Genomic DNA, 24,068 nt, shown 5'->3' with positions numbered 1-24,068 from the left:
TATTTCACTTTCTTACAACCATCAATATTAAGCTTAAACCAATATGAAGTAAGAGCTGCCCAACCATCATCGTAACAATAATAAGCTACAAGTCGGAGAGTTGGCAGCTAGCATATGAAGCAAAAAGACTACATTTTACTATTTCCAATTCACATAGTACCCTCATGCAAAAGTTTAGTCCCTTCAAGAACAAATTTCCAATCGCAAGAATAGTCTAAAGCAGTTTAATTATTGAGTAACTGACCCATATCACCTTTGATATACTTGCTGTCGAAAACTTTTGCCCAAAGACCATTATACCCCAGCATCGATCTCAAAGAGTTCTTAGCAAGAAGAGAGGTAGAGATGAAGTTGTACCTCTCATGTTTTTCAAGCCAAACCCCACCAAAAGACTTTGAAAGGCAAACTTTGGGTCCATTTAACCAAATTAACTTTATTTTTGGATTGAGCGGAGTCCTAGACAAAATTCTTATTCTTATTTCCAAAAGGCAAATCATATTTTCTTATTTTAATTACCCATCGTTGTTTCGCGCGTACACGTCGACGTAGTATGGATAATGAGATATGGCATGGATCTATTAAGTAGCAATCGAGAAATTTTTGTAGATAACGTGTTGTAATACATGTCACGTGTTTGTATTACTTTACGTGTTATAACATAATTGAACATTAGTTTAATATATTTGAATCTTAAGTCACGTATTTATATCATTTTACGTATTATAATATAAGTAAACACTAGGTTTGATATAATCAACTTTAAGTACGTACCAATATGAAGTTGTTTCATAGAAACGGAGATATTTTTCAAGTTTAAAAAATTCATGTCACGTGTTTATATTATTTTATGTGTTATAATATAGACAAACACTAAGATTGATATATCAGACTTTTAAGGTATATTAATAAAATAAATCACGTGATATATTTTAAGTTGAATAATAACATTACATGCCCGTGTATTATATGTTCTAGATACACATGAAAAGTACTAGTATGGCCAATGGGCATTTTTGTAGTTTCAAATCAGACCACGGATAAGCTCGAGGATCAGTTGTTTGCTTATTTAAAGAAATAACGAAAAGGAAAGGTATTAAATTTTCGCATTTTCCCTATAAATAGGTACATCTTCAGTTTCATATCCCATAAAACATAACACTACTACACACAGCAGTTAGAGAGAGTGAAAATGGCAGGAATCGTTAGCAAGATTGGAGATGCCCTCCACATTGGAGGAAACAAAAAAGACGGCGAGCACACGGACAAGAAAGGCGAGCACCACACGGACAAGAAGGACGAGCACCACAAGGACAAGAAGGACGACCACCACAAGGAGAAGGACGGCGACCACCACAAGAAAGACAAGGGCGACCACAAAGACAAAGGCGAGAAGAAAAAGAAGAAGGATAAGAAGAAAGATGGCCATGGGAGCGGCAGCGGCAGCAGCAGCGACAGCGATTGATCCGCCCTTGCTACTTCGCATGTGCATGCATCTGCCCAATAATCAGGTAATTATTCACAAAAGAATTTTGATTAGTTCGATTTAATTAAGAAACAAAAAACTAGTCATTTAATATTGATCTAAATGTGATCAGTGGAAAGGTTTAATTAATTCATTTATTTGTCAAGTTTAATTTAATTTGTTAATCTCTATGTAATTATATATGTAAGTTTGATTTGCCTTGTAGGTGTTTCATGTTTGGGGCTTCAAGAGAGCATGCTCAAGTCCTGTTTCCTTTTCGTAACGGCCAATATTTACATTCAAGAAGAAAAAGGCTTCTTTCACAGCCCAACCAAAAACCCAAAAAAACGTGTTTATTTGCTTGTTACCAGCAAGTTGTAAAATGTTTCTGTGAAACCTTGGAAGGCCTTTGTGATGTGAAATAATAATGTGGATGAATTCCCAGTATTATGTGTTAATCGATTTAGTTGTTTAATATATATTTGTATTGCCCATCATAGTAGTGTTTTGTAATTAAACAAGACATTTAAGTGTTATTTAGTATTATTAGCTTATACGTATTATTCATTTGTAAGGGAGATTTTAAATTCGAATTTCAAAAATTACGAGCATGATACTAATTGATGCTCACACCCCCAGTAAAACTATACAAGTTGTATATATAAAAAAAAACTATAGATGTGGAGGTGTGGCCAATAAACACATACTTCTCATGAGAGATCCAGATAACTCAATTTCAATCCTACAGCTCTTATTAAGCTATTATTTCACCCCATTAGTCCACTTCACATAAATTTAAAAACGAAAACTTGAACCGTATGTATCTCTTTTTCTCTTAAACGGTCTGGATATCTCGGTCTGCTAGCTCCAAACAAAGATTTCTAATGGATCTCATTCATTTCTCATCTTTCTTAAGAAGATAAGCTTGTCGAATTTTTATCCTGACTTGTGATGTGTTCATGTTAGATTAGAGGAATACTACTGATCGATTAGAGGAATACTATTAGATCATAATACTAAGTGATTTCTCATATTTTAAGAAATGACCGACTTATGTAGCCTAACTTCATGTTATTAATAGCGATCAAAACGATGGTTAGAGAGTGGTGAACAAATAGTTTGGTTTTGCTTGTTTAAATAGTTGTATTGTATTCATTATTTAGTATTACGATTTGATGATATTTGTCTTCACTTGTAAATAAGATGCTTAGGTTCAATTCTTGCTAAAGGTAAATTTGAAACAAATTATTATGGTTAGTACATTGTGATAGCTCATTTCTCATTCCCTTAGTGTAATTAATATCGTATGTATTTAAAAAAAAATAGTTGTATTGTTTTCAAAAAAGCATGCTTATATGTACGTAAGACAAACGTAGGTGTTGTTGCAGTAATATTGGAATAGGAATGTGATTGTGTAAATCTTAATAGATATGAGAATGTATCTTATATTCATATTAGGAGTTGATTACCTATTAATTGTTGTAATCCTAAAGGGAGATGTTTTTACCTGTCTTACTACTATAAATAAAGTCACAATGTGGTGGAATAGAACACATCCGCAATTACACTTCTCTCTTTCTCTCTATCTATGCCGCACTCTTCCATAATTGTTCAGTAAATTATACCTATAACACTTTATCAGCACGCTCTTGACGCTTCGCTAAAGAGAATTTATTCTTCAATCAGGGGAATATTACGTTTTAATCATTATTTTTATGATTAACTTATTTTATTAAATTGATCTACATGCTATTGATTCAATTTAATTTTTCTTTGTTGAACGAGATATAACGCATTGGAGATGCAATTTCGGCTTTCTGAGAGATCTTCTACAAATTCAAAGGCTTTTATTGTTTTCTGCCAATTAGGTACGCTTAAAATAAATTAAGATATTTGAAACGACCGTGAAACATGAAAATATTTCCCATGATGCATGAACCCCCTACATTTATATTTACCTTCCGATATATATATTGTATATGTTCCATATATTTGTCAATATATATATATATATATATATTTGTTATATGCATTACACATATATACTATATGGAATTTATGAGTCAAAGAATCAAAATAAAATAGAAGCAATTTTGGGTTTTTTCCAAACCCTAACCCAAAAAAAGGGAACCAAGCATGATTTTTTGTATGGATTCTGAAAACCGTACAAATCTGGAAAAAAAAAAAAAAAAGAAGGTGAAAGTCGTTGAGCTGCGCCTAGCTGGCCTGAAGCCAAGCCGAGCGGCGCACCCAACAAACCCACACGCTGGGCTTCTGCATCTGACAGACCAGCAGGTCTCGTCTCGCATCCCATCAGCCAGCGGCTGATTGGGCTAAAACTATGAACTCGGCCCGCTCTGCTGATTGCAGCAGGCTGGGCTCCCTCGCACGTCGGTCTAAAGCCAGCAGTGTAATTCTGCTGGGCTCTAACCCCCTTCCCGTGGCCTACTTCCCGCTGCCACTTGCAGCCATCTGGGCTGCTTTGCAACCATGATCCGAGCCCAACCAGGCTCCTCTTTTCTTGGACAGCAGCCAGCAATTTTTTTTTGCTAGGCTGCTATGATCTTCACGGCCATAATAATTTTTTTGGCCCGTTCTGCCTTTTAACACGTACCCAACTAAGTTGGGTACCTCCGGCTAAGCCTCATGTAGGCTATATTTTCTTAATTATTTGGCCCAAAGCCATGTAAAGTTAATATGACCCGAATGTCATTATTTCGCTTTTATGATAGACCCTGTTTGGTCTGAATCTATTGAATTAATTAAAAGTGACCTGTAGTCCATTAATCTGATAATGAATTCAAAATTATTGACTTGAAGATCACTTTTGGACATTAACGATTCAATAATTTATTTTTATACTTTGAACCGTTGACTTACTTTCGTAGTCCCAAAGCACTCACACTTGAGTTCCCGAAGAAACTCAAAATCCACTACACTTGGTTGTATATTGTATTCTGTGTTCTTGCAAGAACCTCTCTTTTATGAACTAAACGTTCATAAAATAAATTGAACCTGTAGTTTCAAATTTAATGCCTTTGAAACCCGAAGATTTCATAAAACAATACACCCATGAAAACCCAACATTTTTCATGAAAACCATGTCTTAGAACTCAAATGTTCTAACTTTGATGCTTATGGATGATTCATTCCCATAGCACCAATCGCAATCTTGTTCCCTCCAAATTCAGTGGATTGTCGAACCGTCACAAGTTCGATTTTCCTGATTTGGACGTTTTCTAATAAAAACCACTTTATGTGGGGTATAAGATGTGAATCTCCACTTGACTATCAAGAAGCTGAAAAACCATTGAAGCCAACAATGACATGGAAGAGCTGAACAAGCCTCCGCCATGATCTTCATTCGAAGACTTATGCTCAAACCATTACAAATGGAAATACCTCCCGATCGAGGATTCCATGGCTCTTTGGTTCGCTCCTACGAACCGTTTAATCATGAAAGATATTGCCTGAAGCACACCATGATTCCATCCATGAATGAGTGCAATTTTGAAGTTTATAAATTCGATTGAATTTTGACTGGAGAATACTTTTCTCGTCATTCCTTATTTCTAACTTGCCCCTGGAACAACAATGTAGAAAGCAGAAGTTTCACAAATTCTCGGATCTGATTACTACTGCAAATGTGGGAAAAATGTATGGACCCAGTTCGGCTGGAAGAGGAAGATACGACACAAAAATGAATCTAAACTCGATCGCTGTCTCAAATCATTTCCATCTCATGAGATTAATCCGGATTTCTCCCAAGACTTAAAGTTCTTGGTCCAGTGTACTAGTTTGGATGAGCTAAATGGAATTGAAATGAGATTATCATCGATGATGTTTTCACTTATATGGTAGCTATCGACATAAATGAAAAGCAACGATATCAAACCATGTTCCGTTGAGTAAGTGACAACGTAGAACTGATTAGACAACTGAAATACAATCCAGGTCAAATTCCTTACTAAAGTGTGTATTAGACCTGTCGTTCCTACACTGCCCAAGATAACACTGTTGTGTTACAAGTGGAAAAGGAAGCGTTATGAGATGAATGAAATAGTGCAATATGATGCACGACTTACGGCGCAAGGTTTCTCTCAAACATTCTGTGATTGATAGCAACATTATGCAATGTGGTTAGTGTTTTCTCCATGGGGATATAGATACGGAGATTTACATGTAAGTTCCCGAAGAATTACATGGACTAGTTCAAATAGTTCCAAAACCCCGGAACACCCTCTTAACTTGTTTTGAGGCGTTCACTTATGGATTAAAAAATTCGACAAATGTGGTATACCCGTTTAAGTGATTATTTGATCAGTCAGGGATATGAATTATGCCATTTCGTGTTAAACTATGAAGTCTTATTCCAAATTGCTAGAGTTACAGTTTATGTCGTTAACACGAATCTCACTAAGACTCCAGAAGAGCTTGAAAAAACTGCCTTGCACCTGAAGATGAAATTTGAGATGAAGGATCTTAGGAAAACTCATTTATGCCTTGACTTGAAGTTGAAGCATTATTCTGACGGTATTTTGGTCTACCAGTCGAACTACACCTTGAATGTGTTACCTTTGAGTATACATTTGATCGTCCATACGTTATAAGCAAATGAGACCCTTGAAGAGGTTATGGAATCCGAAATTCCATATCTAAGTTCAACTTTGCGCGTCGTTGTACTTAGCTCATTGTATTTAGATAGGACATCTCCTTTGCTGTTGATCTTGGTAAAGATGCAGCACCGCGCCTACACGCAACCACTGAATTGGTATTAAAGACATACCCTGAAGGTACTACATGGGTAAATCCCAACGCATCCAAGCGGATCCAACCCCCTCTGATCCTTGAAATGATGCTTCCCTTGTTTGTTATGCTGACGCATGTTACTTATCAAACCTGCACAAGGCAAAATCTCCAAATGGTTATGTCTTTACCATTAGGGATGTCGCAATATCTTGGAGGTCCACGATATGACCTTATTTGCAAAATCTTCGAATCGTTCCAAAACTCACCTCACTTTACTACGCCACAAGTGAGGCATGGTTAGGAGTTCTTGTTGAGCATATTCGAAGTACTTGCTATGTTTTCATCCATCGTTGAGTCCCAACGACGATCCATGAAGATTGTGCCACATGTATCAACCCGACCAAGCCATGATACATCAACAAAGTTAACACCAAGACATATTGCGTCTACATCTACATTAGCAAAGCATCATGATATTGAAGTCATGCAAGCCGATCCCAGACAACCTTGCCGACCTTTACACGATGTTACTACCGAAGTCAACCTTCTAGAAGCTTGTCCGAGGAATTGATATGCCTAACTATTCATATACAATGCTTGTAGTTCTCATTTGGAAGTTATGTCAAACTCAGGGGAAGTATCCAGAAGTATACTCACTTGATCTTAATGTACTCTTTTTTCCTACGATTATGAGCATTTTTCCCACTAGGTTTTTGCTACCTAACTAGGTTTTAACGAGGCACCCATCCGGGGCTGATCATACCCTTGTGAGCTATTCTACTTGCGTTCAAAAGACGTATAGTTTTGACTTAATGCAACTTTTCACGTTTCTCCTTAGACTATTGGTTTTTCCCTACCTTGGGTTTTACCATAGTGATGCGATGAAAGTTAAGCACTCAAATTAAACCCTCTTGTTGTCAAATTGTAGTATAAATGCAAGTAGGGATCGTTCTAAACCGGGGATTAGGAGGGCTTGCTAAAACCTCTAAACTAACTCAAAAACATAAAAACAAAGTTAAAAACGTTTGAATATACTCAAAGGACTCAAAACAGATTCTAAAGATTCAAAACAACTTAAAAACACTCAAAACTGCCTAAAAACACAAACTGGGCAGATTTGGACTCTAAATCAACTATGGACGAATTTAGTGTTTTGGCTTGAATCAAAACACTAAAAAACACAAACAAAACAGAAATTTAACACCTTGAAACAAGAAAGTAAAAAGGGGATTTTGGTTTGGATGAATTTGAAATAAACAAGCAAGTTATAAAACTAGGCAGATTCTAAAATGAATTTGAGAAATAAAATGATGGATGGATTAGTTAGAGGTCCGTTCTTCACACATGACACTCTTGTACATGAATCGATTTCCAATTGCTTTTCAATAAACTATTATGCTCAACACCCCAGATTAACCGTGATGCACAAATTAACCCTCAGATTTTCCTTTACTCATTGAATTGGATGAATGCATGCGACAACCCAAATCATTCTCTAAAAGTCCCCTATATGAATGCATAATAGAGATACAATCAAAGATCATTACGTTCAATGAAAATTATAAGTGTTGACGAGACAATTATAACTATGAATGCATGATACAATTGCCAAGAATTCAATTAACGCGATTGTGATAAACAACCTTCACTACTCATGAATATAAACTTGTAACGATTAGGTGAAACTCATTTATATTATAGCATCTAATTTATGCATGAAAATTAAGTATGCATCCTTAATAAACATACAAGAATCAATTATGAATAAAATAGATAATTGAATTGCAATCACAACTTATCAAATTACAATTGGAAGAAATCAATTCATATCTCAAGCATGTTCATGGCTTCAAACTTCCCCCTAACTAAATAGGAGTTTAGCCACTCATAATTGCAACAAAATCAGAAAATGAATTTAACATTGGAAACAAAAGAAAGAAAACACCTAAACGCTCCAACGATCCAAGTTGACAGCACGCACGTCCAAGCACTTTCCTTTCCTTCCTTTGCTACGGCACAAGGTGTTGGTGAGTGTTTGAAGGTTTGTTTGTATGGAGGAATGTATGTGAAGATGAATGGATGTGTTTGGATGAAGGTTGTATTGAAATGGGAGTGAATGATCTAAAAAATATATGAACTAAATTTATGTTACACACACTTCCTTTTATAGAGGAAGTGCAAGACAATGGAGGGGGACATGGAGTGGTGTTGAAATGATTCAAAGGTGAAAGTGAAGTAATGATGCAAAACATGGGTAAAATGGATTGGTGTTGAAATGATTCAAAGGTGAAAGTGAAGTAATGATGCAAAACATGGGTAAAATGGATTGGTGTTGAAATGATTCAAAGGTGAAAGTGAAGTAATGATGCAAAGCATGGGTAAAATGAAGTGGTGTTGAAATGATTCAAAGGTGAAAGTGAAGTAATGATGCAAAGCATGAGAGGTAAAATGGAGTGGTCTTGCAACAATGAATGCAAATAGGGAACATGAATGATTGTGCACATGGTAGAGAAAGGAAAGGGAGGTGGAATGGTGTTGAAATGAGTCAAGGGTTAAGGTGGAGTGATGATTGATGCAAGAAATTTGGAATGATGAAGGGAACAAGGGTGGTGCTAGGCAATGAGTGAATGAAATAGACAAGGAATGTTGTTGGAACTTAGGAACATTGAGGATTAGGAAAGATTAAATCAAAATAAGGTAATCTTGACCCATGTTTCTTCTTTGGTTGCTGAGCTCTTTGTCATTAATTATTCTTTCTTTTTAACACATTACAAGCCTCTTTAGTCTTCAATTTCGTCCATCCACCTTGCTCCATGCATGTGCTATCCATTCCAAGCCCAAAACTGCTCCAAAATGCACCAAAATACATCTTATTACTTTATAAGGCCTATGGACCTACAAACACACGAAAATAGCTTAAAATACATAATTAACTAAGAAATAACAACATAAATGCATGAGAACAAGCTAACTCAGTCGCATAAATATGCTCCTATCACATAGCGAGGTTTTGTGAATTTTACTTTTTATGCATTCTTCCATTGATCTGAGACTTGCATTCACTCATTGTGCCGACGACTTCATCAACTGTACTTGCTTTATCAATGAAGACCTGATGCGCCATTTACTTGAGTATTTACACACTTGAGGGGGAGTGTTGCAGTCCTATTGGAATAGGAATGTGATTGTGTAAATCCTAGTAGATATGAGAATGTATCTTATATTCCTATTAGAAGTAGATTACCTATTAATTGTTGTAATCCTAAAAGGAAAGGTTTTTACCTATCCTACTACTATAAATAAAGGCACAATGTGGTGGAATATAACACACCCACAATTACACATCTCTCTCTTTCTCTCTATCTATGCTGCACCCCTCTCTCTCTGGCCTCCATAATTGTTCAGTAAATTATGTCTACAACAGGTCCATTTTTGTTCATACAAAGATGCAGAATATTTATTTTTTCTTTTGGCTTATAAGATATAGATGTACATTTTTACTTGTAGCAAATAACAAGTGAATTGATTATTTTAAATTCCCATGTCTGATTTAGTCAAATTAGCTAGAGCAGTATACTTCACGTATAGATAAGTACAATGTAATTATAAAAAAAGAAAAATAGATTTTTTTTATTATTACAAGCTATTTTTTTGTATTAATCTGCTCGTGGAAGGAATGAAGGTTTCAATCCGAGATGGTAATATTTTGAAGGGAAAGATCTAACCACCAATTTCATAGAAAATCAATTTCAAAAAGAAATATACATGGAGAAAGAAATTATGAAATATGTTGGGCTGTCTCGAATTCTAACCTGATAGCCCTAGTTTTGGCACGATGGATTACCTTAGTCAGGTAAAGAGAATCAGAAAATGTGGACTTCGATGGGCTACCAAGGATAACATAGATGTAATTTATGACAAGTACTAATCGACTTAAAGAATAAAAAGGTGACAAGTGGTGGATTGTTATGATGATTAACGTTTTGTTCTTTAACCCATTACTTTTTGAATTCAAATTTTTTCTCCTTAAGTTTGTAATTTAGTATCGCAATAACGCTTATATTAAAAATAAAAATAAAAATAAAAATTCAATTTAAGACAAAACAAAAGAAAAATGAAATAAAATAAAGGTACCGAGGTAGTTGACAATTTCTCACAATAATAAACGTACGCCACAATAAATAAACGCACATAGAAATACAGAATCCAACAACTCTAGCAGCAAAAGTTAGATATATGGGTGTCAATCTAGTTGAACAAAACCAACAAATTAAAGACATCGAAAATAGAGGAAGGGCACATCATACATCTATGCAGCAGCCAACTGTATAAGTTAACCATCAACTCACCAGGTGAAAAATCAGCAACCCTACCCACTGTTTTGCTTTTCCTTTCCTTTTCCTTTCGGAGAAAGCAACCTAAACCAGTGGACTGCAGTTAATTTAATTCACCTTCTCCCACTGTTTTGCACTTCCTTTCCTTTCCTTTTCCTTTCGGAGACAACAACCTAAACCCTATATATATATAGCCACAAACAAATCTCTCTCTGTATAATCATCTCTATACATATTCACCACCGTTTCAACTTCAATTCAAGCACAACCAGTTTAGTTCTACTTTCAATGGCTTCTCTTGTTCTTCTGTTGTCCGTACTAGGGCGTCACAGCAGTAACAACACAGATCCAAGTAACTTCTGGGTGACAACAAGTTCACCTCCTCCTTCTTCTTCTTGTTCTAATTCTGCCGGTGCTGCCGCCTCCGCCGCTTCTAATTCTTTTACTGCCACCATAAAACCGCTGATCAGAAATGGAAGCTGCAAATACAATGAGAATATGGGAATGTTGGATGATTATCTGCCGTTAGAGTCAAGAGTTTGTGTGGATTCAGTTTGGCCTTAGAGATCCATGTCCTGTTTTGCCATCTTCAAAATATTAACCAATTTGTTAATATTTAGGTCTATTTATATTTTCTTGCTGATCTTAAAATTAGTGTCTGTTACATTTACATCTTCTTAAGTTTGTCGTGGTTTTCATTTGACTCCCTCCAGTTGTATAAAGTTTTAAAGTTGCAATAAGAAAACTTGAATGCGATTGCTTGCTATAAAGTTTTAAAGTTTGACACGCCCTTACAAAACTGCAACTTGAAAGGTTGCTTTTCTAATCAATAACAGATCATGCCTTGGGGACCATAGAATGGGCCCTTGAGACCTATAGACATAAACTTCATCCAAAATTAGGTTAAACTTCGAAAGATTCACCGAGAAATGCTACAAGTTGTTTGTGACATACCCTTCACTCTGTGATCCAATTGCCAAAGTGAAACCATAAAAAAATTCATTTCTAAAATTCCACATAAAATGAAAAATGAAGACAATTACCAAGTAACTATGTAAACCTTTAATTTTTTATTTATTTATTTGAAAGCTAAAAAAAATAGCTATTCTTAAACTAAACACTAATCTGTAAATTGCAATGATTATTAAACGAGCAGGACACATTTTCATTAAACGTATCAGTTTTCTTCTATTGAGTTACAACAAAGAACACAGTCGAATTGATCGGTGCAATGTCTAAATTTGGAGCTGAGCTACCGGCTTCATTGTTCACTAGAGTCAACTATGACTTCTGGTGCATCAAGATGAAGATATTATTCAAGTCTCACAATCTGTGAAAATTTATTGAAGAAGTTTATGAGCTTCCCTCAGATTCAGATGAAGAGCTGACTGAGAAGCAACGAATTGTGGCTGAAGATATTACTGCTCGCGATGCTAAAGCTCTGGAATTTATTCAAAGAGCAGACTCTGATGAGATCTTTCCTCGGGTTGCAAATCAAGAGACGGCAAAGACAGCTTGGATAAGCAAGAATATAGAGGTGATTCACATATCCGAGCTGTGAAATTACAAGGTCTTCGATGAGACTTTGAATATGCTCGTATGAGAATGATGAAATGTTGTATGCTTATTTGACTAGATTGTTTTATCTAATTAATCAAATGAAAATGTATGGTGAAGAATTGTCAAATAAGAGAATAGTTGAAAACTTGGTCTTACTCCATCTTATGGCAATATAGTGTTTGTGATTGAGGAAACTAAGAAGAGAATTAGATGAAATTGATTCTACTGAAATTGTAGCTACTCTAAAAGGCCCTGAGCAGAGATTATTGAGACATGTTGAAGGAAATGAGGTTACTGAAAAGGCTTTTAGCAGATAGCTCACAAGCTAATAGTTCTAAGGGCAAATTTTTTTGGAAGAATAAGGAGAAGAAAGGTGGATTTAAGGCTGGTGATAGAACTGGTACATTGGTGAAGTATAACGGGAACAAGGAGAGTTCAAAGGAAGCTTGTAAATATTATGATGTTTCACTATGACACGTTGGTTCAAAGGCAAGCCTAATAGGTGTGACAAGTTTGGTCATATAGCTAAAGACTGCAATAGCAAGGTGAAACAACTTGTTCACCATGCTAAACATGTAGAAGAGAAAGCCTCAATGTTTTATGTTTGCCATTCCGTAGAAGTTGTGAAAAAACAAAAAAAAACCTAGTGGGTGTAGTAATCATATTACATCACATGAATCTCTCTTGACTGATAGTGGAAAATGGATCACATGACATCACATAAATCTCTTAAGAATAAGTCTCTGACTTTCAAGGTGAAAATGGAAAATGGTGAACTAGTTATTAACACAGGATCCTTTTCAACACTTAAAAATAGTACAGGTCCAGAGAAAAATCAAGAAAAGCTCAAGAAAGATCAAAGCCCAAAGAGGAACATGAAGTCCAAGGCCTTGTGGAATTCAAATGAGGCATTTCAGAGCGCTATGGCTGAGCGCTCACTAGTTTGATCCGATTGAGCAACATAAAGTACTTTTTGACTATCAAGTTCAGGTGAGAAGACTGACAACTTTATGGCACAGTGCTTTAAGAGAGGCTTACAACAATTAGGCCACGTGTCAATCATCAATCAAAAGCAGAAGTCTAGGACGAGACGTAAAGGTAGTCGGCCCACCGCTTGGGAATGACATTGTTGACTAGTCAGGGCTGAATAGTTCACTTAACACACATTGATTTGAAAAGTCGTGCAATCCTAACTGAGCAACTATCACTTCACCGTCGAATATTGACTGATGGGTAAAAAGGTTATCAACATGCTAGTCTATATAAGTGGCACATTAAATGCCAGAAAAGTAAAGCCAAGTGAGCCCAAGGCTTTCTGGGTTTATTGAGGGTGTATACAAAGGAGTGGAAACCTCTTGTAACTAAAGGTGCTAAAAGAAATTAGCTAGGAAATGAAATTAAAAGGTATTTCACTTTTTAACTTTGGAAGAAGTTTTAAGTCCGAATATCCCATCTTTATCGATTATAAGTATATGCCAGATGCTAAAATTGACAAGAAAAACAACTCATGCTTGAAGTATGATTGCAACAGCAAGAGTGATCATCAAATCAATGAACCGTTTTTTTTTTCTTTTTCTGGTAAATAATCATCAAATAGTTGGCTGGTGTGCTGCAACATCGCAATCGTAGAAAAGGTCGTGTTATGTAATTTGAAGAGCCAAAGACAAGGCTGATGATTCAAATAGAGCAAATGACATTAGAGATTTTAGGGTAGGGTTCTTACCATTCACAAACCAAATGATGCCACGTGTTAAAGTTCAGCAATATGTTGTTATGGTTAGTTGTATTGCCAGCAGAAATATTGCAACAAAATCCATTGAAAAGGTAGGTAGTGTTCAGGGCCGAAGGGGTAGAGGAAGACCTAGGAAAACTTTGGAAGAGACTCTAAGAAAAGACTTAGAGTACTTGGATCTAACGAAGGACATGACACAGGATCGAGCACAATGGCGTTCTAAGATTCATATAGCCGATCCCACTCAGTGACTTGGATCTTCCAAGTCTCCAACCAAGAAGTTTTCCTCACTCGGGAAATTAAGGGAACACTACCCCAACCTACATGCTCCACTCAGAAAGCTTCAACATACAAGCTTCAACAAAAGAAAATTCAAAGAACTTAGCGAAGAAGGCTTTGGTGTATTTAACACAATACGTTGAAATGAAGGAAAGCTTATTTATTGATATCCCCGATAAGCTACAAATATGTACATATACATGAGTCAAAATAAACACACAAGAGGGAGCCTTCACAAAGGTTGCTTAGGAGAAGTCTCAGCAGTCGGTAGAGCCCCAGAAAGAGAAGGCACCGGAGGGGGATCATTTGGAGCCTCAGTACTGGACAGAACCCTAGGAGGAGGAGGCATCAGAGGTTGATCATTTGGAGCTTCATTACGCGGTACAGCCCCAGAAGACGAAGGCAATAAATGCCTTTGGAACAAACCCACAAATCTCTGATGATCAAGTAAAACCTGACCATCAGTTTCCTTCATCTGGTCAAGCTTCCTCTTCATGTTTGTAGCATAGTCATGTGCGAGCCGGTGCAACTGTTTATTCTCATGCTTGAGCCCTCTAATCTCCTGTTTAAGACTCATCACTTCAGCCGCCAATGATTCAACTTGGCGGGTTCGAGCAAATAGGCGTTGGGCCATATTAGACACAGAACCTGCACACTGAACACTGAGAGCCAGCGAATCCTTAACAGCTAACTCATCAGACCGTTTGGAAAGTAGTCTGTTATCTTTGGGAGTGAGAAGGTTCCTGGCCACCACCGCAGCGGTCATATCATTCTTCATCACGGAATCCCCAACGGTAAGAGGACCAGTTGGGGAGACGAAGGATGGGCGCCATATGTTGTCTGGAGAAGGCGGGGCTGCCTCTTCAACAAGGTTCAAGTCAAAACGACGGTCGGAGGGGCCAGACATTTTCAAAGGTGTTGAAGAGAGAAGAGGTCGGACAAATCAAGATATTAGAAGTGCAAGAATGAAGCTTCTACTGGTGGAGATTCAAGTGTGCTTTGGAACTTAATGCCAGCCTCTATAAAAATCTGCACTCGACGGAGCTTCAGAAATCAAAGAGGCGCCTGCTCAGAAATCGAAGAGGCGTTTGCTTTCTCAAAAGTTGGGCTGCTTAGAGATCACGAGGGTTGATCTCAGAAATCGAAGAGCCGTTTGCTTTCTCAAAAGTTGGGCTGCTCAAAGACCACGAAGGCCGATCTCAGAAATCGAAGAGGCGCTCGCTTTCTCAAAAGCTGGGCTCCCTAGAGACCACGAGGGCCGATCTCAGAAATCGAAGAGGCACCTACTTTTCCAGCCTTGTCAGCACCTGTCACACGCACACTCAGCTTTGCGGAAATTATGGGCATTCTGTCAAAGACTTCTGGGGAAGTAGAAAACACATGAATCTTACTGTTCAATCACCCACTTCCCTGTGTGTCAACCTCTGTGCTTCGTGGCAAGGTAGACTAGCAAACATGCCCAACCTTTACTCACATTCGAGAAAACACTCCCAACAAGATTGCTTGCTCCAAAATCGAAGAGGCACCACCCTCCGAATCTCGAGAGCCACTCTCCCAACATGATTACTTTCTCAAAAATCGAAGAGACACTGCTCCCCGAATCTCGAGAGCCAGACCCCCAGCATGATTGCTTTCTCAAAAATCGGTGAGGCACCGTTCTCCGAATCAATCGAAGAGGCGCTCGCTTTCTCAAAAGCTGGGCTGCTCAGAGACCACGAGGGCCGATCTCAGAAATCGAAGAGGCACCTACTTTTCTAGCCTTGTCAGCACCTGTCACACGCACACTCAGCTTTGCAGAAATTATGGGCATTTTGTCGAAGACTTCTGGCGAAGTAGAAAGCACATGAATCTTACTGTTCAATCACCCACTTCCCACACGCAACAATAACTCATGGGTACCACAGATCACTTTGCCAAAGTTCTCTGCCAAAGTTGAGCACGTGAAGCTTGCAGCTCCCACTACATCGCTCTGACCAAGAAAGGTAAAAGAATAGCAAAGAAACAGCACTAACAAAGTTTAGACACATAAATTTTGAAGGTCTAGCTACCATATTATTACCCACAAGGGTAAAGGAACAGTACCACTGCTGGATAATTGGAAAGTCCCTGTGTGTCAACCTCTGTGCTTCGTGGCAAGGTAGACTAGCAAACATGCCCAACCTTTACTCACATTCGAGAAAACAGTCCCAACAAGATTGCTTGCTCCAAAATCGAAGAGGCACCGTCTTCCGAATCTCGAGAGCCAGACTCCCAACATGACTACTTTCTCAAAATCGAAGAGAGGGTAAAGGAACAGTACCATTGCTGGATAATTGGAAAGTCCCTGTGTGTCAACCTTTGTGCTTCGTGGCAAGGTAGACTAGCAAACATGTCCAACCTTTACTCACATTCGAGACAACACTCCCAACAAGATTGCTTGCTCCAAAATCGAAGAGGCACCGCCTTCCGAATCTCGAGAGCCAGACTCCCAACATGATTACTTCCTCAAAAATCGAAGAGACACTGCTCTCCGAATCTCGAGAGTCAGACCCCCAGCATGATTGCTTTCTCAAAAATCGAAGAGGCATCGTTCTCCGAATCTCGAGAGCCAGATACCACAGACCACTTTTTCAAAGTGCTCTGACAGAGTTAAAACATGTGAAACTGGCAGCTCCCACTACCGTGCTATGACCAAGCAGGGTAAAGGAATAGCATTACTACTTGTTGCTAGGGAGACTCCTATATATGTCGACCTCCATCCCCAACGGACAGGCAGACCTGCAAAAATGCTCAACCCTTCATCATATCTGAGAGGGCACTCCCAACAAAGCCTTTCGAAATATTCAGCTTTCTTTCCCCCCGATAATACCTCTGCAAACAAGCTATACTAGAGCAAGAATATCTCATATCATCAGGGTTAAAAGCAAGAGTATCCCATATCATGCTTTTTCCCTGTTTTTTCTTTTGGCCTTGTTTTTACCTGCAAGACAAGGAGAAAGAGAGCAATCAGTCAGTACTTGGAATCAAGCTTCCAGCCAGGAACTGACTGCCTGGAACCCCTTACCTGATTACTTACCTGGCATTGCTCTCGAGTACTCATCTTCATCATCTTATGTTTCCAGGGAAGATTCCGCATCTGCTTGAGGAACAGATAGGGCAAGTGCGAAGGATACAAGGAAGCATGTGGAGACAAGCGTAACAGCACACGTGCCGATACATCCATTACTCTGTCAAAAGCAAAAGTATCCCATATCAGCAGGGTGGAACGTACTCTAGATTTGATGGACTTGTTTTGACCCTCAAATTCTTCAGTCGGCCTTATACTCTGGAGGAAACCAGAAAACCCTCCAGCTCAGTTCAAGAATAAGCCTGTGGAAAGTTACTTCTTCAAAAGCAAAAGTATCTCATATCATCTCTTCTCATTTTTCTTCTCTTTATCCTTCATGCTGCTGCAAGATGGGGAGAAGGTGAACAATCAGTCGGAGCTCTGATTGCTTACCTTGTCTGTCACCTCTTTCAGCAGACCCCCTAGCTCGGCGACTTGGGGGACTCCTACTACATGGTTTGTATCGCGCTTGACCAAGCCTGAAACTACAAGTAAGCTTCAAGTGAAATTGATACATTACCTTGTGCATCTCCACCAGTTAAAGATACCACCCCTGGATGGAGGAAGAGTACTTCCAGAGAAGATGCCACATCTACCTATGAGACAGATAAGGCAAGTCAAGACGACACCACACTCCGATACTTAGAAGTTTCGTGATTACGAGATCATTATCCCACAATATTTCCTAATGTCATTTGTACTAAATCATTCACTCGTACTCACTAAAGGAGAGCTTGAACCTATGTACTTGTGTAAACCCTTCACAATTAATGAGAACTCTTCTATTCCGTGGGCGTAGCCAATCTGGGTGAACCACATACATCTTGTGTTTGCTTTCCTATCTCTATCCATTTATATACTTATCCACACTAATGACCGGAGCAATCTAGCGAAGATCACAAAAAGCGACCGTTTTCGTTACCTAGGATCTATCTTGCAAGAGAACGGAGAATTAGATGGAGATCTCAACCATAGAATACGAGCTGGATGGAAAGAGTGCATCCGGCGTGTTGTGTGACCGTCGTAGGCCACTGAAGCTCAAGGGAAAATTTTATAGGACGGCAATAAGGCCAGCGATGTTGTATGGCAGAGAATGTTGGGTGGTGAAGCATCAACACGTACACAAAATGGGTGTAGCGGAGATGAGGATGCTTCGTGGGATGTGTGGGCACACGAGAAAGGATAAGATTGGGAATGAGGATATCCGAGGTAAAGTAGGAGTAGCCGAAATTGTAGGAAAGATGAGAGAAAATCGGCTCTGGTGATTTGGACATGTGCAAAGAAGGCCGACTGACGGTCCGGTTCGAAGATGTGACTACGGGACAGAGGTTCAGGGCCGAAGGGGTAGAGGAAGACCTAGGAAAACTTTGGAAGAGACTCTAAGAAAAGACTTAGAGTACTTGGATCTAACGGAGGGCATGACACAAAACCGAGCGCAATGGCGTTCTAGGATTCATATAGCCGACCCCACTTAGTGGGAAAAGGCTTTGTTGTTGTTGTTGTTGTTGTTGTATTGTTCATAGTTAATTCGGCAAGTAAATGGTAGTAGGATATTGAATCGCTGCACACAAGGAGTTCTTTATATTTACTCCATAGAATGTTCTTATGATAAAACAACAACAAAGTCTTAGTTCATTAAGGGATCGGTTGTATAAATTCTACAACGACACTATGGCGTTGAATAAATTCATTAAGTCATTCGTTTGCTCCAAATACTCTATCTTTTCTTAAAGTCTCATTCAAATCCTAAATCTTATTCTACCCCTTATGCTTAGAGCTTCTGTCACATAGTTCTAAGCCTTCATTATCATATATTCTTATGATAAACTTTATTAAAATAAAAAAGAAGAAAGAAAATATTCTTGTAATAAAACTTATACGTTCACATATAGGGTTGTTAGTTTTAATTTTAAATGAAATAAACTAAGAAAATTGTCTTTCTATAATCAGTTTAGACTCCTTGGAATTTTCAATTGGATGGAGAGCATCTTGTTGGCTTCTTCATTGATCCCACTTTGTTAAACAATGATGTTAATTCATTTGACGTAACCCTCCTCTTTCTCTAGACATTAGAGCAACGACAACAATTAAAAAAGTTTTCTTGTGCATAACATAAATTATATTACAAAACTGAGAGTGACATCTTAGAGAAAAAGCTTTGAAATTAACTCTCTGGCTCTTCCAATTTTTTTTTTTAGAGAAATGAGATCCACATATCATTTTTAGCCTTCAACACACCTATGTTCTTTTATTTATTTATTTATTCAATCTTCTGACTAAAAATTGATAAGGGTGTGTAAAAGGAGAATAAGAATGTAAAACATAATTATTTATTGAATTATCTATCCTCTATCTCTTTTCAATCACTCATTGTTTTTTTTAATCAAAATTTCAATCACTCATTGAGTAACTTTTTATGTTGACAGTAGATTTTTCTTTTATGAAACTAAACGTGCTAAAAGAAACTAGCTAGGAAATGAAATTAAAAGGTATTTCACTTTTCAATATTGGGAGAAGTTGTAAGTCCCAATCTTCCATATCTGTTGATTATAAATAATATACCGAATGATAAAATTGACAAGAAAAACAACTCATGCTTGAAGTATGATTGCAACAGCAAGAGTGATCATCAAATCAATAAGCCGTTTACAGTTTTCATATTTCTGGTAAATAATACAGTTATAGTTGGCTGGTGTGCTGCAACATCGCAATCGTAGAAAAGGTCGTGTTATGTAATTTGAAGAGCCAAAGACAAGGCTTCTGCTTTAAAGAGAGCAAATGACAATAGAGGTGTAGGGTAGGGTTCTTACCATTCCACAAACCAAATGATGCCACGTGTCAATACTTGGCAATATATTGTTGTGGTTGGCTGTCTTGCCAACAGAAATATTGAAACAAATCCATTGAAAAATATTGAAACAAATCCATTGAAAAGGTTGTTAGTGCCTGCTTGTACATGGTATGGTTCAGAGTTAATTCGGCAAGTAAATGGTAGTAGGATTGAGTCGCTGCACACAAGGAATTCTTTATATTTTCTCCATAATATATTCTTATGATAAACTAATTAAAAATGACGAACAAGATGAAATATTCTTGTAAACTAAACTTATACGTTCGCATAGTTCTTCATATTTACTCCATAATATATTCTTATGAAACAACAACAACAACAATAAAGTTGTATCTCACTAAATGATGTGGGATGTATAAATCTTTCAACGTCATTGTGCTCGGTTTTGAGCTAAGTCCTCCATTAGTTCTAAATACTCTATGTCTTTTCTTAAAGGTCTTTCAAACTCTTCCTAAGTCTTCCTCTATCCCTTATGCTCTGAGCATCTGTTATATAGCTTTAGAGGTGGCAAATTAACTCATTGGGTTGTTAATGGGTACCCGTTAAAATCTGTTTAGTTTGATATCATCATAATATAAAGGTGACATTAGTAGTAGTGATGATGATGTAAGGTAAAATCAAACTAAATGGGTGTTAATGAGTACCTATTAACAACCCAATGAGTTAATTTGCTACTTGATAGCTCTAAACCTCCGTTATCATATATTCTTGTAGTAAAACATACGGTTGTTAGTTTTAATTTTTTTAATTTTTTTTAAGAGAAACAATAGCATTTATTGAATAATCATAAGTCAATCAACAACAACGAGGGCCTCCACAATTCAATCCGGAGGCTCCTCAAACCAACAAAACTCAATTGAAGAAGACACAACCAATTTGGCCATACCATATGTGCCGATTCCTGGGGTCTTCTTCCATGGATCTTCTGATGGATGACATCCGTGCTAGTTTTAATTTTAAATGAATACGTTCACATAGGTTGTTAGTTTTAATTTTAAATGAAATAAACTAAGAAAATTATATTTTTATAATCAGTTTATTGTTGTACTCTTAGGAATTTTCAATTGGATGGAGAGCATCTTGATGGCTTCTTCATTGATCCCACTTTTTAAACAATAGTGTTAATTCATTTGACGTAAGCCTCCTCTCTCCCTAGATATTAGAGCAACAACAACAATTAAAAAAAGTTTTCTTGTGCATAATATAAATTATAATACAAAACTGAGAGAGTGACATCCTAGTTAAGCAGCTTTGAAATTAACTTTCTGTCTCTTCCAAAAAAAAAAAAGGTTTGAGAAATGGTTTTTACACATCATTTTTAGCTTTTTACACATTCCTACTCATTTCTATTTATTGATTTATTGATTTATTTAATTCACTAACTAGAAATTGATATGGGTGTGTAGAAGGAGAATAAGATTGTAAAATTACCTCTCAAAAATTAAGGTGACTAAATTTTTGGCATTTTCACAAGAAGAGTATAATGATATTTCTCTATACTTGTAGGTGAAAGCTTTTAAACTCGACTTTCATAGATGACAAGTTTGATACCGAATTACTATAACTACTTGTTGGATGATTTAGTCCAAAATCTTCGATTCTTTAATGTGAATATATTGTTTCATTAAAAAAATTGTTCATACAACTGTGATTTTAGGAGTTATACTCCCTAGTTGAGACGCCGAATAGAACAAGTCAGCATTGTTTTTAACACCCCCACTTGGCATTCTCTCATCAAAGCCGGCCTTCACATTCCCTTCTTTTAAACTACACCCACCAAACTCAAAACTTTCAATTCGAATATCACTTCCTCCTTCAGTATTTCATGTGTTTTAATTTCTTCTATACATCATAAGAACCCTAAAAACTCATTGATCTGAAGCCAAAGTGAAAATCAAAGAAAGATGGACAGGCTCATAAGTTTGGAGCCATCAAACTTTGTTGCAATAAGGATCGAACCGGGACAGAAATGTTACGGCCAGCTCACTTTACGCAACGTTATGTACACTATGCCGGTAGCGTTCAGGCTCCAACCGCTGATCAAGAATCGTTACACGGTGAAGCCTCAGTCCGGGATCATATCTCCTCTCGAGAAGTTGACCGTAGAGATTGTTTATCACCTTCCACCGGGGTCCAGTCTCCCCGACTCCTTCCCTTACTGCAATGACTCCTTCCTTTTGCATAGCGTGGTTGTGCCCGGAGCAGCGATCAAAGACTCTTCTTCGACATTCGATGCTGTCCCTAACGACTGGTTCACCACAAAGAAGAAACAGGTGTTCATAGATAGTGGTGTCAAGATTATGTTTGTTGGTTCACCTGTTTTGGCACAACTTGTGTCCGATGGTTTGATGGATGATATTCGAGAAGTGCTTGAGAAGAGTGAAACTTCATGGAGAGCTGCCGATTCCGTGGATTCTGAGGGCCAATCTTTGCTTCACTTGGCTGTTGCTCAAGGACGGCCTGACCTAGTCCAGCTACTTCTTGAATTTGAGCCTGACGTGGAGGCTCAAAGCCGATCAGGGTCTACCCCACTCGAGGCTGCAGCCTCGAAAGGAGAAGCCTTGATAGTCGAACTTTTAATGGCCCGACGTGTCAGCACTGAACGATCTGAGTCCTCCACTTGGGGCCCCATTCACCTTGCGGCCGGAGGAGGCCACGTAGAGGTTCTGAGGCTTCTTATAATCAAAGGGGCTAATGTTGATGCGCTGACTAAAGATGGTAGCACAGCTTTGCACCTTGCGGTGGAGGAGCGAAGAAGGGACTGCGCAAGGCTCTTATTGGCGAGCGGGGCCAAAGCTGGAGTTCGTGATTGTAGAGATGGTGACACGCCTTTGCATATCGCAGCTAGCATGGGGGACGAGTACATGGTGAAGCTGTTGCTGCAAAAGGGTGCCAATAAAGATATCAGAAACTTTGCCGGCCTAACGGCCTATGATGTTGCGTTGGAGAATGGACACACGAGACTATTTGACGCTCTTCGACTTGGTGATAGCTTGTGCATCGCGGCGAGGAAGGGAGAGGTGAGAACAATTGTAAGGCTGCTTGAGACAGGTGCGACGATCAATGGAAGAGACCAACATGGGTGGACTGCTCTCCATAGGGCATGTTTCAAAGGGAACATTGAAGTCGTTCGAACGCTGCTCGAAAAGGGTGTGGATGTGGATGCTAAAGATGAGGATGGATACACCGCGTTGCACTGCGCAGTGGAGTCAGGACATGCGGATGTGATTGAGATGTTGGTAAAGAAAGGAGCTGATGCTGAAGCTCGAACTAACAAAGGTGTGACCGCACTGAAGATTGCTGAGTCTTTGCACTACGCTGGGATTACTAGGATACTTATTCATGGAGGTGCAACAAAAGCCAATAGTAATATGGCACGTATCTCGACCCAGACCTCAGTTGCATTTGGAAAAAAATCTAAGGGACTAGAGGAGGAGATCATCAAAGGAGGGATGAAGAAGAAGAAATCGAGTCGCGCTAGAGCTCTTCGTGGGAGCCTCGACCATTCGATCCCATTGATTGTTCTTTAGCTAGCAAAACTGGAACTGATATTGGTGCATGTGTATTTTGAATTAGGTTTTGTCACATTTAGAGCTCACAATGACGCTGCTTTGGCTGAAATTATAGGCGGAAGAAATTGTAGACTCTTTTGTAATATATTCATTCTAAAAACACCTAAATACGTATATTTTGTTATTAAAACAAACTTGATCTATGTCACAATTGATTGTAATTCCTTATATGTACGCTAATAAGTGGATGTAGTTGGTTTATATTTGTCACTTGATAAAAGATGATCATAACATAAATATATATGTATATATATGTAGTCAAACCAATGTACTACAAAATATGCACGAAAGCAATGAGAAGACCGAAATTTTGCAATATATTGTTTGTTTGAATCCACAATATTATAAGCCGGCAGTAACAAATCATCATTTGCCAGATTAGGGTAGAAGGGATAATTAATCTTTTCTGGGAGGAAGAGATATTTTACTAAATTTTTTTTCAAT

General features: G+C 38.0%; 1 protein-coding gene and 1 long non-coding RNA gene across 3 annotated transcripts; both read left to right on the top strand.

Annotated features, from left to right (window-relative positions):
* The first annotated feature begins 871 nt into the window (after positions 1–871).
* On the top strand, positions 872–11,315 carry LOC126600078 (uncharacterized). Of its 2 annotated transcripts, XR_007615344.1 has the most exons (3): positions 1,130–1,508; positions 1,689–2,838; positions 9,636–11,315. It is a non-coding gene; the product is annotated as an uncharacterized LOC126600078 (long non-coding RNA). The 2 variants fall into 2 exon arrangements; XR_007615343.1 differs by lacking the exon at positions 9,636–11,315 and having other exon boundaries at positions 872–1,508; positions 1,672–1,920.
* Positions 11,316–21,956: 10,641 nt separating this feature from the next.
* LOC126600077 (protein VAPYRIN-like) lies at positions 21,957–23,677 on the top strand. The gene has a single exon (XM_050266596.1). The coding sequence runs from the start codon at positions 21,957–21,959 to the stop codon at positions 23,580–23,582; it is 1,626 nt and encodes a 541-aa protein (XP_050122553.1). The 3' UTR covers positions 23,583–23,677.
* The last annotated feature ends 391 nt before the right edge of the window (positions 23,678–24,068 follow it).

This window comes from Malus sylvestris, chromosome 14, assembly GCF_916048215.2.
Source record: "Malus sylvestris chromosome 14, drMalSylv7.2, whole genome shotgun sequence".
Taxonomy (NCBI): Eukaryota; Viridiplantae; Streptophyta; class Magnoliopsida; order Rosales; family Rosaceae; genus Malus; species Malus sylvestris.
Note: the sequence above shows the minus strand (reverse complement) of the source record. Positions and strands in the feature narration are given on the sequence as shown.